The 15995-nt window shown below is 42.5% G+C and overlaps 1 protein-coding gene across 1 annotated transcript in view; it reads right to left on the bottom strand.

Annotated features, from left to right (window-relative positions):
• Positions 1-1942: 1942 nt before the first annotated feature.
• kcnk5a (potassium channel, subfamily K, member 5a) overlaps positions 1943-15995 on the bottom strand; it is a 31945-nt gene continuing 17892 nt past the window's right edge. Inside the window, exons 2-5 of the mRNA XM_052024177.1 lie at positions 7004-7115; positions 6702-6868; positions 5004-5172; positions 1943-3818 (exon numbers count right to left, since the gene is read on the bottom strand). Of these exons, the coding sequence (XP_051880137.1) occupies positions 2983-3818; positions 5004-5172; positions 6702-6868; positions 7004-7115 (1284 nt within the window). The 3' untranslated portion in view covers positions 1943-2982. The remainder of the gene's footprint in view (positions 3819-5003; positions 5173-6701; positions 6869-7003; positions 7116-15995) is intronic.

Genomic DNA, 15995 nt, shown 5'->3' with positions numbered 1-15995 from the left:
AGAAGGAAATTATACGGTGCGAAACACAAAGTCTAGATTTGCAGATTATTCAAAATTGCTTAAGTAGCATCATCTCAAGGTTCAGTGAATCTTAAAGACATATTAAAAAAAACACAAATGAGTCACTTGGTGTACATTTATACATATATACACATATAAAAAGTTTTATTTACATTCTCAAATGAACATAGAAATAAATTAGGTCCATAATTTCCAAAGACCATAAATGACAGCACTTAGTACCAGACATTCCAGGAATAAATACAACAATGGGTGTTGGAAGAACAACAGTTACTTGATTCACAGAATAATGGAGTGATGCAGTGATAGAGAAGACTTTCACAGACTCTTTTCCTGTAAGGGTTTTCTTAAAACCATGCCACTAGGGCCACTCTTGAAAAGACAAATGGTAACGAGCCCTTCAGAAAATGTAGTGTATAAGGCAGAATTTCTTGGGTATGCGGGGCAAGAGAATAAACTGGTATTACTCTTCAGTCATACACTTCTACAGTTTTGACATCCACTGCTATCAGTTCATCTCGCCACCACTGTCCCTTTATTCCCATGTGCTGCTTTAACTAAAGTGACTGGCAAGTCTAAGCAACTGAGCACATAACAATGCTTGGCAACAAATGTCAAGGCAGTAATAAACATTTTACATTCTGCTTATCTTCTCAATAGTTTGCAAGGACATCTTAGCTTTTCCTTTAAAAGGAGGTCATTCAGTCCTTGCTTTGTAACTGACTCTTTGCTGTTTGGTTCCCAACATCCAAAGTGAAGTCAGGTTTCAGTTGTATGTTTAATAGTGATGCAGACAAACACTCCACCAACCATGTGTTTCTAGAGATTGGATAGATCCACAAAGTGAAGCAGAGGTTTGGTCATGGCAGGCTTGCTGTGCAGCCTTTTCTCTCACCACAACGTTCTAAAGATAGTCCTTGACACAAGAGTTGGGTACACTTCATGTGGAAATGGTTTATAAAATGTTGCTACACAGGAGACTTGCAAAAATGATCTCTGCAACTTAAAACCAAGTAAGGAGTGTGTTCTATGGAATATTTGCTCAATTTCCATTTGTTGAGAGCCAAAAAACAATGAAAGTTAATTAAAACTTGTTTAAAAATATTTATAATACATAATCACACTCCTTCATCTCACAATGAAGGTTTAAAGATCCATCAATGCCTTCACCATTTTGGTCTTCAACTCAAGAATGTCAATTAATTAAAGATGGAAAGTTTTAAAAAGTCAACTGCTCGGACGTAAATAAGGAAAATCTGGACAGGCAAGGTTCCAGTAGATGAGGTTGAAAATGACCCACAGGATCAGGAATGAAATAAGTTGAAGCACAGAATTCCTGCACCAGGTTCACCAAGCTAGTTGAAGATGGGCTTCATTTTCATTAGCAACCTTGCCTGTTTTATGCTTTTAGTACCTTATGGACACCGTACCACTTTGGGAAATGTTCCCACTAACCCAGGATAGTGGGAGATCCTCCAATTAATAGGACCTTTGTTCTCAAAGCTATCTTGGAAGTTCACATTAAAAGCAGAAAAGTACGATGGAAATGAATTCCTGCAGCAGCTCCTTTCTGTAACCGATATATGTGTATATATCTTTAAAAGATACAACCACGTTAACTAACAAATTAGATCAGTGAAAACGTGCTTGTGGCATTTGTTTCTTTTGGCACGCTCAGGCCCAACAAGATGCAGCAGGCTGGATCCATTTATCATCACCTTACCTGCAAAAATCAGATAGCTGCCTGCCCATCTCTGGAATGAGTACCAGTCTGGTGTTAAATGTAAACATTTTAAAAAAATTTTAAAAAAATTATTTGGTTTGCACTGGATATCTTCGTCCCATAGTCGGAGTGCAACGACATAAAGAAAATAATGTACACTGGCTCAGTCACACTATTAGTTACGGACTAAAATGTGAAGTGGGTGGGGAATTGGGGGTGGGAAGGATAAGCAATGGAAGGAGACCTATCCTTCAGCCTCCATCACCAGATATTTGCCCTGCTTATAACCAGGTTTGGGTCAGAGCTTCTTCACATCAATCGACATGTGCAAGGAGGAAGCCACTTGGCTTGTTTTGGAGCCCTTCAATTTTTCAGGTTGCTTTTTCCACTCTTTACAAATAGCCTGGGGCCAGATGAGAGAAAAAAAACTACCTCCAAATTATTGCTGAAAAGTCAGAAATAGAGGCAAAAAAAAACACAGAATCTATGCAAGATTCACCGAGTAGGAGATCCAAACGTTTAAACATATGGGGGTCATGGTGTGGGGTGTGCCAGTGACCCAGGCAATGTCTTAGGTCAGGAGGTTCTGTGTTAACTGCACTACACAGATTTTGCATTGGAGTAGTTCTGCAGGCAGTGAAAATAGCAATTTGTTAGCAAAATAAATCCAGTTGTTGAGACCCACCCAATATCTGCCCCCACCCCAAATTTCTCATGTCGAAAACATGCGTGTGGGACTTCTGCATTAATTTTTGGTTGTTGTCAAATCTAAGTCACAGAAAAGCCTCTATTTCAATAAAGCCTCAAAAACACTTCGAACTAAAAGCAACGGCCTTGGTTAGGATCTACAGTTCCTGGCTCAAAAAAAACTTCAAATATTTACTTTAAGACAAAACTGGTCATTTGGAAGAAAAAAAACTCACAGTATTTTTCAAGAAAAGTTCTTTGAGTATCTTTACACTTGGAAACATTTTCTACCTCAGTCTATGTTTGTTCTGGAAATTCTGCTCTCCAATCCTCCCAACTGGAAGAGGGTTTTTAAATTCCCCTCCCCTTAGGCTGATAAAAAGATTGTGCTTCTACCTCAGGAGGTATTCTTGGTGTACAGCCAAATGTCATTAACAGCTCTTCTAAACCAATGTGGTGTTATCTACCCTCTTTTGCCCAGGTCATCTTGTTGAATAGACAAGAGGATCACAGAGGAGGGGGTTTGGAGAACAAAGCCCAGATGCGTTTGGTTATATCACCACTTCAATATTGTGCACCTTGTTGTAACCATTCATCAGCAGCTCATAGTCAAGTGGACCCCCCAGCTTGTAGATATGGAAGTCTAAGTGGTTAGAATCTGGCGATTCCACAAGTATGTCTGACTCCCCCTCCTCCATCAGGTTCTCGTCCACCGACAGGTCCACCTTCTCGTCGTTGCTGAGAAGGTTTTGTTCGTCTATGAATCGGATATTGGCATTCTCAAAGAATAATGGCGGATGGGTGCGTGTGTCCCATGCTGAGCAATCTTCTCGGACAGTTTTATCCAGCTGATTCTCTTGTGGCATACGATCCGGCTGAGTGTTGAGATCTTTCTCTTCATTTAGGGGAACTGTGATCTCAGTGTCTTCGATGACAGGCAGGTTAGATGGCTCGTACCGAAACCTCTTCAGGCCTATTTTTCTGAACTCAGTTGCACTCAGTTTACTGTTACCTTCATCCTTGGTCACCGTTTTCACTGGAACCTCAACTCTCAGTAGTTTATTGTTGTTATTCTTCAAAGTCTTTGAGCCAATCTGCTTGATGAGATCGTTGTAGCTTTCTTGCTTCTTGGAAAGGAAGCGAAAGATATTCACCTCCGTCGAGTCTGTTATCTTGGAGTCTGTGAGCTTTGAGTTGAGAGGCCCAGGGCGCATATTTTCCGAGGATCCTCTCATTCGCTTCCGCCTCTTCTTGATGGCTTTGTGTGCCTGGACAAACATGCTCACTTTCCAGTTGAAGAACAGGGAAAGCCATGCCAGGCCCAGGTATATCCACAGCTCCACAAAGTACCTGTAGAGGACATGATAGTCTGCATTTGGGTCAACACCTACAGGAAAAAGTACAAAGTTACAGATTAGCATGCAGCGAATGGGGCGAAAATGTGAAAAAAAAATCATTTCAAAATAAGCTGGATTCCACGGTGCTAGTTTCTTTGAATTTATTTCATTTACACAAGCACCAGATCCTTCAATTTTCCCTTTATTTTGCCATTCCCACCACAGACATTCTCTTCTCCCCCTCTCCCATCAGGCAGAAGATACAAAAGCCTGAAAGCACGTACCACCAGGCTCAAGGACAACTTCTATCCCACTGTTATAAGACTATTGAACGGTCCCCTAGTACGATAAGATGGACTCTTGACCTCACAATCTACCTCGTTATGGCCTTGCACCTTATTGTCTGCCTGCACTGCACTTTCTCTGTAGCTGTTACACTTTATTCTGCATTCTGTTATTGTTTTCCCTTGTACTACCTCAATGCACTGTTGTAATGAATTGATCTGTATGAACTGTATGCAAGACCTCGGTACATGTAACAATGACAAACCGATTCCAGTTTTGTTGAGTTACCCCCACAACAACTTGTTAAGAGGGTCATACCAGTACTACAGAATAATGAGCCACTGAGACAGACAGGGGAATTCCAATAGCAGCCCTCCATCTTCTCCCCTTTTACTCCACAGGGAGGTAGCTCAGAAGTCATGAGAAGAGGGAGTGGAGGACGGTGGAATTAGAAAGGCAAGAGTGTAAGTCAGAAAAAAAAAGCCTGCCTTTCACAGAACTTCATGTGACAGGTAAGGGGTTGGGGGGCAAAAACAAGCACAGCTTCTGTCCCACTGTTATAAGACTATTGAACAGTCCCCTAGTACGATCAGATTGACTCTTGACCTCACAACCTTGTCATGGCCTTGCACCTTATTATCTGCCTGCACTGCACTTTCTCTGTAACTGTAACACTCTATTCTGCATTCTGTTATTGCTTTTCCCTTGTACTACCTCAATGTACTGTTGTGATAAAATGATCTGTATGGACAACATGCAAAACAAAGTTTTTTCACTGTACCTCCACACATGTGACAATAATAAACCAAGAAGCAACGTAAAGCCAACATTTTTTAAAACAAAAACTTCTCATTGCCCACTCCCCTTCCATTTCAATTTATTTGTCCCGAAGCACAATGAAGTAAGAAGCAAACTTAACGTTTTTAATTTAATTACAGCACGTTCCTTACCTGCCACAAAGTCTCCAAATCCAATGGTGGAGATCGTGATGAAGGAATAGTACAAGCCTTCAATGTACGACCAGCCCTCAGTCACCTTGAAGACGAAGGGTGGCATCACCAGATGTACCAGGACACCCCACACAATGAAAATGGCTGTGCAGGTTATCTGGGCCTTCCGCTATTAAATCAAAGGATGAAACAAAATATTAGAAGAACAGTGTTCAGCACAGACAAATCTCTGCAACAGTAAAAGCTTCTCTCATGATTACATTACTATCGCTTCATTGTCTGGAGTAACAAATTTTTACTCCCATTCCAAAAATATTGACCTTCCCAACTTTTAGTCTCCAAATATTTCACAACATTAAGCTGGAAAGAGTGCAAAGAAGATCTACGAGAATGTTGCCAGGACTCGAGGGCCTGAGTTATAGGGAGCAGTTGGGCATGCTAGTAATTTATTCATTTGAGCATAAGAGACGGAGGGATGACCTTATAGAGGTGTATGAAATCATGAGGGGCATAGATAGGGTGAATGCACACAGTCTTTTTCCCCAGGGAAGGGGAACCATAAACTAAAGGGCATAGGTTTAAGGTGAGAGGGGAAAGAAAGATTTAAAAGGGAGCTGAGGAGCAACTTCTTCCCACAGAGGGTGGTGGATATATGGAACGAGCTGCCAGAGGAAGTGGTTGAAGCAGGCACGATAACAACAGTTAAGAGACATTTGGATAAGTACACGGGCAGGAAAAGGTTTAGTGGGATATGGACCAAATGTAGGCAAATGGGAACTAACTTAGGTAGACACTTTGGTTGGTATGGATGAGTTGGGCCAAAGGGCCTGTTTCCGTGCTGTATTGCTTTGTGACTCCAAGACATACTACTATACATGTTGCAACTCTTAAATGGTTTAAACTGATACCCGCCAACCTTACAGAGGGGAGCCAAAATCCTAAAACTATCTTTTCTGTTTCCACAGACTATTCAGTAATGGACAGTCTAGCCTCTTCAGATATGGATTTGTTGATAGCATTCTCAAGCCAGGGCATCAAGAGTTCAAATCCCACTGCGGAGCTGTTCACACATGATGCAGCCCAGCACTCTGATGCAAGCACAGTCAGGCACGTCCCTTGGGTGGTGACTGCCTTCATAGTCGGAACTTGCAATCAAACAATTTGGCAGCTGCATTTCCCAAGTTATATATAGAAAACTAGGAGAGACTAAGGGAGCTAGGGCTTTACTCTTTGGAGAGAAGGAGGATGAGAGGAGACATGATAGAGGCGTACAAAATATTAAGAGGAATAGATAGAGTGGACAGCCAGCACCTCTTTCCCAGGGCACCAATGCTCAATACAAGAGGGCATGGCTTTAAAGTAATGGGTGGGAAGTTCAAGGGACATATCAGAGGAAGGTTTTTTGTTACCCAGAGAGTGGTTGGGGCATGGAATGCACTGCCTGGGGTGGTGGTGGAGGCAGGTACATTGGTCAAATTCAAGAGATTACTAGATAAGCATATGGAGGAATTTAAAAATAGAGGGATATGTGGGAGGAAGGGGTTAGATAGTCTTAGGTGAGGTTTAAAGGTAGGCACAACATTGTGGGCTGAAGGGCCTGTATAGTGCTGCACTGTTCTATGCTCTAACTATATTTCATGTAGTAATTAATAGGAATTTCAAACAACCAATAGGAAAAGGAAAGAGAGTGACTCTTACCGGACTCACACCTCTCCTGGTTAAGGCTTCACCCAGCTTCTTCGCCCGTCCCCCAAAGAACTTGCCCAGGGCACTGATCCAGGAGAGGCAGAGCGGTGCACCAAACAGCCCATAGAAGATGCAGAAGAGGCGGCCTGGTGAAGTCTTGGGTGAAATGTTTCCATACCCTGTGCGACAGGTAAAGGAGGAAGAAGAAGAAGATAAAGAGAAAAAAAAAATCGTGATTAAATTATCCAGTGCTCCGACTAGGCAACTAGGTCACTTCAAGATGTGGAAATCAACCATCAGAGAGATTTGCTTACCGATGGTGGTGATGACTGTGGCAGCAAAAATAACCGCGTTGGGCCAATTCCAGTTGTTGAAGGTCTTGTTGCCAGTGATGGTGACCCCTTGACCAGCCGCTTCTTCAACAGTCTGTAAGCACAATTGGGCAATATTTAACAATTATGTTACCCACAGAGATGCAGAAGGACTAATGTCAACACAAACCAAACCCTCTTCCTGAAAAAAAAATTAATCCTCTCCTCCACTGTAAGAACGTAGTGGTTTATGGTAAAAATTAGGGCCCACTCTACACTCTCCCCAGGTTCCATTTTACATGCTTTTGCCCTGGTGTCGTACAAATTCTTAAAGATAAGTCACCAACGGCATCCTCAAATGGATAAACGAAGGAACCAATCCAGTTTCCTCAACCAATATCTCATCTCAAAAGTGTACAGTAACAAAAAAAAACCAGAAGGCCCACAAGAAGGTGAGCATGGCCATGCTCCTGGATAATGAGGATGAGGTCAAGTTTGGGCCCGTGATTTCTACATTGAGGGGAGAGGGGAATGCAAGGACCTAACTGGGGGAGTTAGTGTGGGGGAAGATGTGCAGAGGGTCAGAGAATGAGCTGAAGACAGGCAAGTGGCAACCATCCTGGAACTATTGCAGATCATGAGGTGGACTTTCACTGTTAAGCAGGCAGGACCCAACAAGAAAGGTTCTAAAAGGGGAAGCTGAACGGTCAAAGAGGTAAACGCAAAGGGGGTCAAGGCGGGTTGGGAGGTTAACTGGCTCCATTGAAGGTAGGTGGCAGGAAAATTGAGGATGTGGGAGGGAGTTAATGGGTGTGTGGGAGAATAGGTTACAGGGAAATTTGTGGGAGAATGGGATTGATAGGATTGCTGAGAGCCAGCATACACTCTATGGGCTGAATTTCCTCCTTCCAATGTGGTAAGAAGATAAGGGAAATAAAAACATACCAGAGCCATCAATAGACAGGGTTAGGAACAGTGTGGGTGATGGGAAACTGGTGGAATGTACATTCAATCCATGCAGAATGATTTCCCACACAATTCCATGTCCAAAGTCGCAAGGGCTGTGGACAGGGCAGTTGCTGAGTGGATCTGGATGATTAACGTACCGTGCCCCAGTGAGTGAACAATAGTGCACCCAATACACCACCCTTAGACAGTGTACCACCTGCAACCATTTAAAAAAATCGAGCATTGAGGTTGCACCATTCACGTTTGCTAGATGCCCCCGGGGATTTCACAGTTAATTATGTTAAAAGTACGCTGCAGTAACATGGACAGAAAGTTATGCTTCACGTAGTTAGACTGAGAGCATGACTGGGGTAGGAACAGAATAACTAACACACACACACACACACACACACACACACAAAGGGAGGGGAAGGTGCAAGAAAGACACAGAGAGACAAACAGTATTCAATGTTGGCTTTCTTTTAATATGGTTGCAAAGGGTTAATAACAAGTCACTACCATGGAATTAGAGAGTAAAGATGGTACAGCATTTTAAAGAGCAGGACCGCAGACCTGGTGAGATTTAATTACAGAGAGGGTTAAGAGCAAAGCTCAGGAAACAGAAAGCTGGATCTGCCATTGGCAGTGTTGTGCCCTGAAGAAAATGGGCAACTTTGAAACACTAATTTGGGATTGGCTCCTGGTGCTAATTCAGCAGGTGATCATTACAAACTCAGCAAAACAATATGCGGACTTGTTGGAAATATTTAGTGAACCAGTACCCTGGTGGCGCCATTGATCTGATTGGCCTCTTTGTTATTGCAAAACAAGAACAGAAACAAACAATTTATTTTCCGTATATATAAAATAAGGATAACGTCAAATCCAAAGGCTGTGTCCTCCACCCACAGCCTTTGCCAACCACAGATCCTGGACTGAGAAAACTCACTCTTTAATTCTATTGTTGGAGCACAAAGCATGGCCTGACTTTATTAACAGTTCTGTCTGCCTCTTACGCACAAGGGCTTCTGTGTTGCAGGAATGATCCCAATTCTGTGATTGGGAATTGTACTGGTCTTTCCCTCCTCTGCCGTAGCATCCCCTTCCCTCACCCACCAAAAGATAGTCACCAACACGGCAACCTCATAAAATAACCCAGCCAGGAAACAATGTTGAAACAAGGTGGTATAATCTTGTTCAAGTCAATGGTTTGTTAGATTGCTACTGCGTTTCACTGATAATCCAGATGTGGGCAAACTGATAAGAGCAGCAGGAGATCTCATCCAGTGAATCTGTCCACATTCCCCAGTGTATTCTCTTCAGGCTGCTTTTCGACTGGCTCCATGCTATAATGGCCAGTGCATTAACCAGCGCCTGCATGACTTGCAGACATAGCTAGCTGGTGGTGCAATCGAAAGTTGCTTTGGGTTAAAGAACTTTGTGAAGAACTATTTACTTTGGTGTGTTTTGTTTTAGAAACTAGCTATTACTTCATAGAGTCATAGAGTTACACAGCACAGAAGCAGCCCTTCAACCCAACTCATCCATGCCAACCAAGACGTCTATCCAAGCTAGTCCCATTTGCCTGCATTTGGCCCATATACCCCTTAAACCTCTTCTATCCATGTGCCCGTCCAAATGTCTTTTAAATAACCCGAAAGTGTTTGCAGACCAAGGCTAACATCAGCTGCAGGTTTATTTCCCCAATCAGTGCAAGAACTCTGGTACAACTATCAGGTTTTGTTTTCTCTACGGAAAAACAGAATGTGTTCTAGGTCAACTTTCCAAAATAAACCTCCAGCAGAATACAAGCACACAGGATCCTTCCTAATACAATCAAATCAGAAGCAGCAGGTAAGATATGGCAACGTTGACCAAATCAGAATAAGACAAAGTACAGGAAGGAATTTAGCCCTAGAGCTTCTTTATCCAAGTTCCCATCCAATGTGCTGGTAGGTTAACTGGTGAGTGTAAAATGCCCGTGGTAGGTGGGTGTTAGAACTAGGGGGTTATACAGTTTTGTAATAAAGCCTGCCCCCTCACCAAAAACATTAAAGGAAAGGCATCTTTATAGTTTCTACAGGAAAGGCTATCTCACCAGTTGGGACAGCACAGTGGTGCACTTGGTTGAGCTGCTGCCTCACAGCTCTAGAAACCCGGGTTCAATCCTGACCTCGGGTGTTGTCTGCGTGGAATTCGTACATTCTCTCTGTGACTGTGCGTGTTTCTCCTGGGTGCTCCAGTTTCCTCCCATGTCCCAAAAATGTGAGGGTTGGTCAGTTAATTCGTCACTGTAAATTGCCCCAAGTGGGTAGGTGAGTGGTAGAAACTGGGGTTCAGGTTCTGGGGGAAAGTGGGGGAAAATAAAATAGATAAGGGTAGGATTAGTGTAAACATGGGTGTCAGGTGGTCAGTACGGACTCAGGGGGCTGAAGGGAGAGAATAGGTTACAGGGAAATGAATGCGAGATTGGAATCAATGGGAATGCTCAGAGAGTCAGCAGAGACTCAATAGGTCAAATGTCTTCCTCCTATCTCATGAGAGAAATATGATAAAATATGGAGTTAGTGGAGTTTAAACATCCACAGGGAATTGCAAGGTTTTTGTGTCTGACAATTGTAACAATTGGGAAAGCAGCCAACATAATCAAAGATCCCTCTCACCCCTGTCATTCTTTCTTCTTCCCCCTTCCATAAGAGAGAAGATAAAACTTTGAGAACATGATCCATCAGGCTCAAAGACAGCTTCTATCCCACTGTTACGAGACCCTCGAACAGACCTCTTGATCTCTCAATCTACCTCATGGCCCATGCACTTCATCATCTACCTGCAGTGCAGCTTCCCTGTAAATGTAACACTATATTCTGCATTCTCTTATTGTTTTTTCCTTTGTACTACCTCAATGTACTTATGTTTGGAATGATCTGTCTGGATGGCAGGCAAGATGAAGTGTGTCCACTGTATCTCAGTACATGAGACAAAAATAAACCAATTACACTGTTTGTAAGTTAGAGTAATTGACAGTGACAAAAGCATTTCAAAAGGCTCCTTTGTTCCTCTTTGCCTGCTAATCTACTTATCCACACTGCAATGGTCAGTGATGGATGACAAAAAGCATAAACCATCCTGTTTGGTGAAAACTTTTAGCAGGAATTGCCTGAAATTGAGAGCAGGTCTCTTGAGAGAGGAGCTCAGACGAAGCTGTTATTTGCAAGGAAAGCAAGTGGGCAAATCTCGTACACCCATTAATGCTTTCTGGAACCACTGACCAGTGATAGAGAGGTCCCAAAGTAGAGGTGTAAAACTACCACGGTGTGGAAGCAAGCGAGAGGAGAACAGAGGAAGAGACGGAGGTTTGTGGGGTTTTCTGGTTGAATTATAGTCACCGTGTCATTCTGATCTCATGACAATCAACACAGAGCAATACAGATGTAGTGACGCAGTTGCTCCAGTCAGGTTCTGGAGCACAGCACTGGGGAAGCAGTTTCAAATGATCACACAATGACACCATTCTTCTGCTTTCTTGCAGCTGCAACGAGTCACAGCACCGAACTGCAATGGTCACATTGGTTCAACTGGCCAGGAATAAAGAAGGGCCCTCAATCACTCCCACCATCAGATTTCAAGCTCTTCTGAGCAGCTACCCCAACTATTTTCCCTTCCCCCCTTCCCTCCCTGCACCAACTACCTCCACCCCAGAACGCTGCACGGCCAATGCCTTGGAAGACTTGACCTGGCCTCCTGTGCCCCAGGCCAAACCTGATGCATGAAGAGAGATCCAAGTCACATACAAGAAATAAAGCACCTGGACTCGTGTCTCACAGAGAGGGGAAAAATAATTGCATGTGGAAGTGTTGACAGTGAACACACAGATAATGTGGAGAGTAGCTGAAGTAATGTGGACTCCTACTTAAAAATAAAACAAGAAGTGTTATTGGAGACTGTTCAAGTGGGACTGAATGGATCCTCCTGTCCTGTAGATTCTTGTAGGTTACTGCTTAAGGTACAAAATATACACCCAAACAAGCAAAGTTCTGCTGAAATGCCAGCCAGCCTCTCTGCATGGATACTTCCAGTGAAGTTCCTGCTTTTTCAACAGATTCTATTTTCTTGCTTGCAAAGGTGAAAATATGTGCAAGAGCACGCGTGTCAAATAAAAACATTTCTATATAATTAACTCATCCATTTCTTCCACTACCATTGGTTATTAACAACAACAACAACATGGTTACAAGCTTCTAACTGCACAACCTGGAAGAAATACTGATGTCAACTAACTTCTTACCACAGGAAGGTTGGGGTGGGGTGGGGTGGGGAAATTGGGGAAGAGGGAGGGCAGAAGCCATGGCTTTAACAGTGCCTTACTAAATGCATGCTATTATTATGTGGTGCAGATAGATTTTAGGCACTTTAGCAGCTAATTTTATTCATTACAATATCCAGAAATATCTAGCCAACCTTGGCATCCAGTCCCGCAGGTCAAGAAGCATTTTGAAAGCTTCTTTCTGTGTTCCACCCTGGCTCAGAGGTAAAAACGGTACCATTTATTTACTAATAAGTGGAGCCCCATTTTTAACTCTAGGATTCAGAGAATCTGCCGGGAGACTGCAGTCAGCCGTTCAAGTTTGTTTTGCCGGTGGGAAGAGGGGGAGGGTGAGAAACACACAAATCCATGGCCTTGGCTGTAATCTAACTTTAGATTTCTTTAGATTATTGAGGGAAGAAAATGTTACTGTTTTTGTTCCCATAAAAATAACTTAATTGCTTCTCCCCTCCTCACTCCCCCATCTGCTCTGGGAGCGCCTGGACATGCAGATAATAAATTAAGAGAACGTGAGTGATGGGAAAAACCAACCAGGGCTAAGGATTCCCCTACAGAAGACTGCAGATAATAAAAGGGTGAAAATTGCCATTTTATTTTGTTTTTCCAGGACATTCAGACTCCTCCTCAGTTCAATACAGTATCCAACTGCTTAACTTCAATGTTCCACCAGAAAAAACACTCCCAAAATCCAACCACATTAAGCAAATGATGTACAGTAAATGGAATCTAAACGTGTACCCCATCCCTTTTGCCCTGTTGCTATTTCTAAACCAATGGTAACATCTCAGACACAGGAGCGGGAGTAGGTTATTCCTGTCTATGAGCCAGACCTATCATTCAATTAGATCAGTGCTTTTATCAACCTTTTTTACCTGCCTTGGCTCCGAGCTCTTAACCAACAAGAAAAAAAGAGTTTTAACAATGTAACTTGACTCTTTAGCATCCAAAAACTGTCGGGGAGGGAATTGGAGGCTCACTTGTGGTTTCATATCCAAAATGAAGGCCTGCCAATTGGGCAAGGTGGATCTTTGCTTTCTGCTATTTTCCCATTAATACCTTAATGGCTTGGCATTATATTTCAAAATTCCCCAGGCAAGAAATAATCTCTGCTTCCATATTAAGTCATTTTGTGAGTTTTCATTCAGATTACTCTTCTAAATTTAAAGCAATGAGAGGCCAGCTCATATTCTCCTCGCGACCCTGAGATCTTTCTGTGCCAGCTGTCAACAGAAAGGCTTTGAAACACCAAAAGGTTCATCCTTGCCTCTGCTCCTCCAGTGCAAGTCTCTGTTGGTGACTAGTGCTGACTGGAGCTGCAGTACGATCCAATGCCCTCACGTTAACTCAATGAGCAAGCAAAGCATTAAAATCAGAAACAGCTCAAAACTCTAAATGGTGAGCAGATCCCCTGGCTACTTCTAGAAGGACACACCCAGTCTGCTTGCTCCAATTAGTGGGTTGCTCTTTATTTTGATGCATTTCTTTCTCTTTGCCAGTTATCCCTCTACCACAGCATTTCCGCCAATGGCCTGCCCTTCATACTCAACTGACAGTCTCTTGGTTTTCCAGCTAAAATGAAGGGCATCTGATTCAAAAATCGGGAAAACAAAACTGACAACCTACCCTATTTGTGCTCCTCATGATTTTTTTTTTATACAAACCTCTAATAACATCACCTCTCAGCCTCCTCTGCTCCAGGAGAAACAGTCCCAGCGTATCCGATCTCTCCTTATAACTTAAACTCCTTCAGTCCAGTAAATATTCCTGTGAATCTTTTCTGCACCCTCTTTAGCTTAATCACATCCTTCCTACAGTGCGAGGGCCAGAACTGCACAAGTTAATCAGGACGCGGCCTAACCAACAATTAGTACAACTGTAACATGACATCCCAATTCCTGCACTCAGTGCCTTGGCCGAAGGCAAGTATGCCACGTGCCTTCTTCACTGTGTTGCCACTTCCAGGGAACTATGTACTTGTTCCCCCAAGGTCTCACTGTTCAACAAAATTCTCTAGGGCCCTGCCATTCACAGTGTATGTCCTGCCCTGCTTTAACTTCCCAAAATGTATCACTTTGGACTTGTCCAAGTTAAATTCCATCAGCCATTCCCTTGCCCACTTTCCTAGTTGATCCAAATCCTGTTGTAACCTTTGAAAAACATTCTTTACTATCCACTACACCACCTATTTTGGCATCATCTGCAGACTTACTAATTGTGCCACCAACGTTCTCTTTCCAATCATTAATACTCATGATGAACAACAGGACCTAGCACTGATCCTTGCAGAACAACACTGGTTACAGGTCTCCAATCTGAAAAGCAACTAGTGTAGTACTTCATGAGAGCCATAGTATCTTGCAAATAAGACAAAAAAAAGACTATTTCAACAGTATGCAAAAGATCTATGGTGCTTGTTGAAGAGCAGGTGGCTTCCCCCCCCCCACCCCCCCATGATATTTGAGACCATATGTATCCCTTCACATATTATCTGTTTTTTTTAAAGGAGTTACATTCCTACATTACAAACTGATCACACTTCAAAAGTATTTCAATGGCTCTGGGATACTTTGGGACATCAAGGTTGTGAACAGTGCAATAGAGATCAATTCTTTTCCTCTTTTCTATTGACCTTGAAGGGAAATAACTATTTGAAAATATTTTAAAAATTGTATGCAACAAGATGCTAGTGCAAGCAGCCATAAACTTGGTCATCGATGGTCCACCAGACTCCCAAATCAGACACTCTACTCTGAGCTCTGTCATGGGAAGAAACCACAAGGTGAGCAGAGGAAAAGGTGCAAGGGTATGCTGCAAAGCCTTCTTGACAAAATGCAACATCCTCCCTGACTCCTGATAACCTCTGCCCCATAACCACCATGTGGAGAAGGACCATTCAGGAGGGTACTGAGAACATCAAGGTCATGCATTAGGAGCACACATAGGCCTTGTACCACAGTGGACCACCTCATAAACTACCACCCATCCAATGAGCCACAACTTAACATCAAGTGTGGAAGCAAGTCACCCTCAATCCAAGAGACTGTACAAGAAGTAGAGCAAAACAAGGATGTAGATCCAAAACAGCAAGTTAAAAGAGATAAACAGTAGAAAAGCAAAATACTTTAGAAAGGGAATTATAGAGATTGCTCCTAAATATCTGATTATATACTCATCAACAATGGAGTGACAAAAATCAGTGATGAGCAAGGTGCCAAACAAAAAAAAAATGGCAGATGTTGATAGATTACAGAGATGGGTAGAAGAAAGGCAATTTTAAAAATTGAAAGATAATTTTAAAAGCAAGGCAATGTTTCTTTAGGTTAAATAGAGGATTGCAAATAGGGTGAAATTTAGAAGTGAGTTAAGTTCTACAAATGAATTTGCAGAAGACGCAAGGAAGGAGAATGAGACTGCCAGGTAATTAGTGAACCTGCCAAATCTAGAGGCAACAATTCATCAGTCCTTATTTGTATTTTTCTAAAAGTTCTGTTCAAAGGTCTACATTATCTTTACTGAGACTGTGTTTACCTACGTCTCTCATTTTTACATATGACTGATGTTTATTTTTGTTCCTGCGTATTTTAGCCAATATTTTAAATAATTCCCAACAAATCCACCACACGAGTTGCAAACAACACAAGAGGTAGTGGTTTGGTTAGGAGTCCAATAGCAGAAGTGATACTGCTGAAATGAGTCATCTACCCCAGGATTCTAGATTTTATT

The sequence above is a fragment of the Pristis pectinata genome, chromosome 10, assembly GCF_009764475.1.
Source record: "Pristis pectinata isolate sPriPec2 chromosome 10, sPriPec2.1.pri, whole genome shotgun sequence".
NCBI classification, from domain to species: domain Eukaryota; kingdom Metazoa; phylum Chordata; class Chondrichthyes; order Rhinopristiformes; family Pristidae; genus Pristis; species Pristis pectinata.
This window is presented reverse-complemented; position numbering and strand designations above follow the sequence as displayed.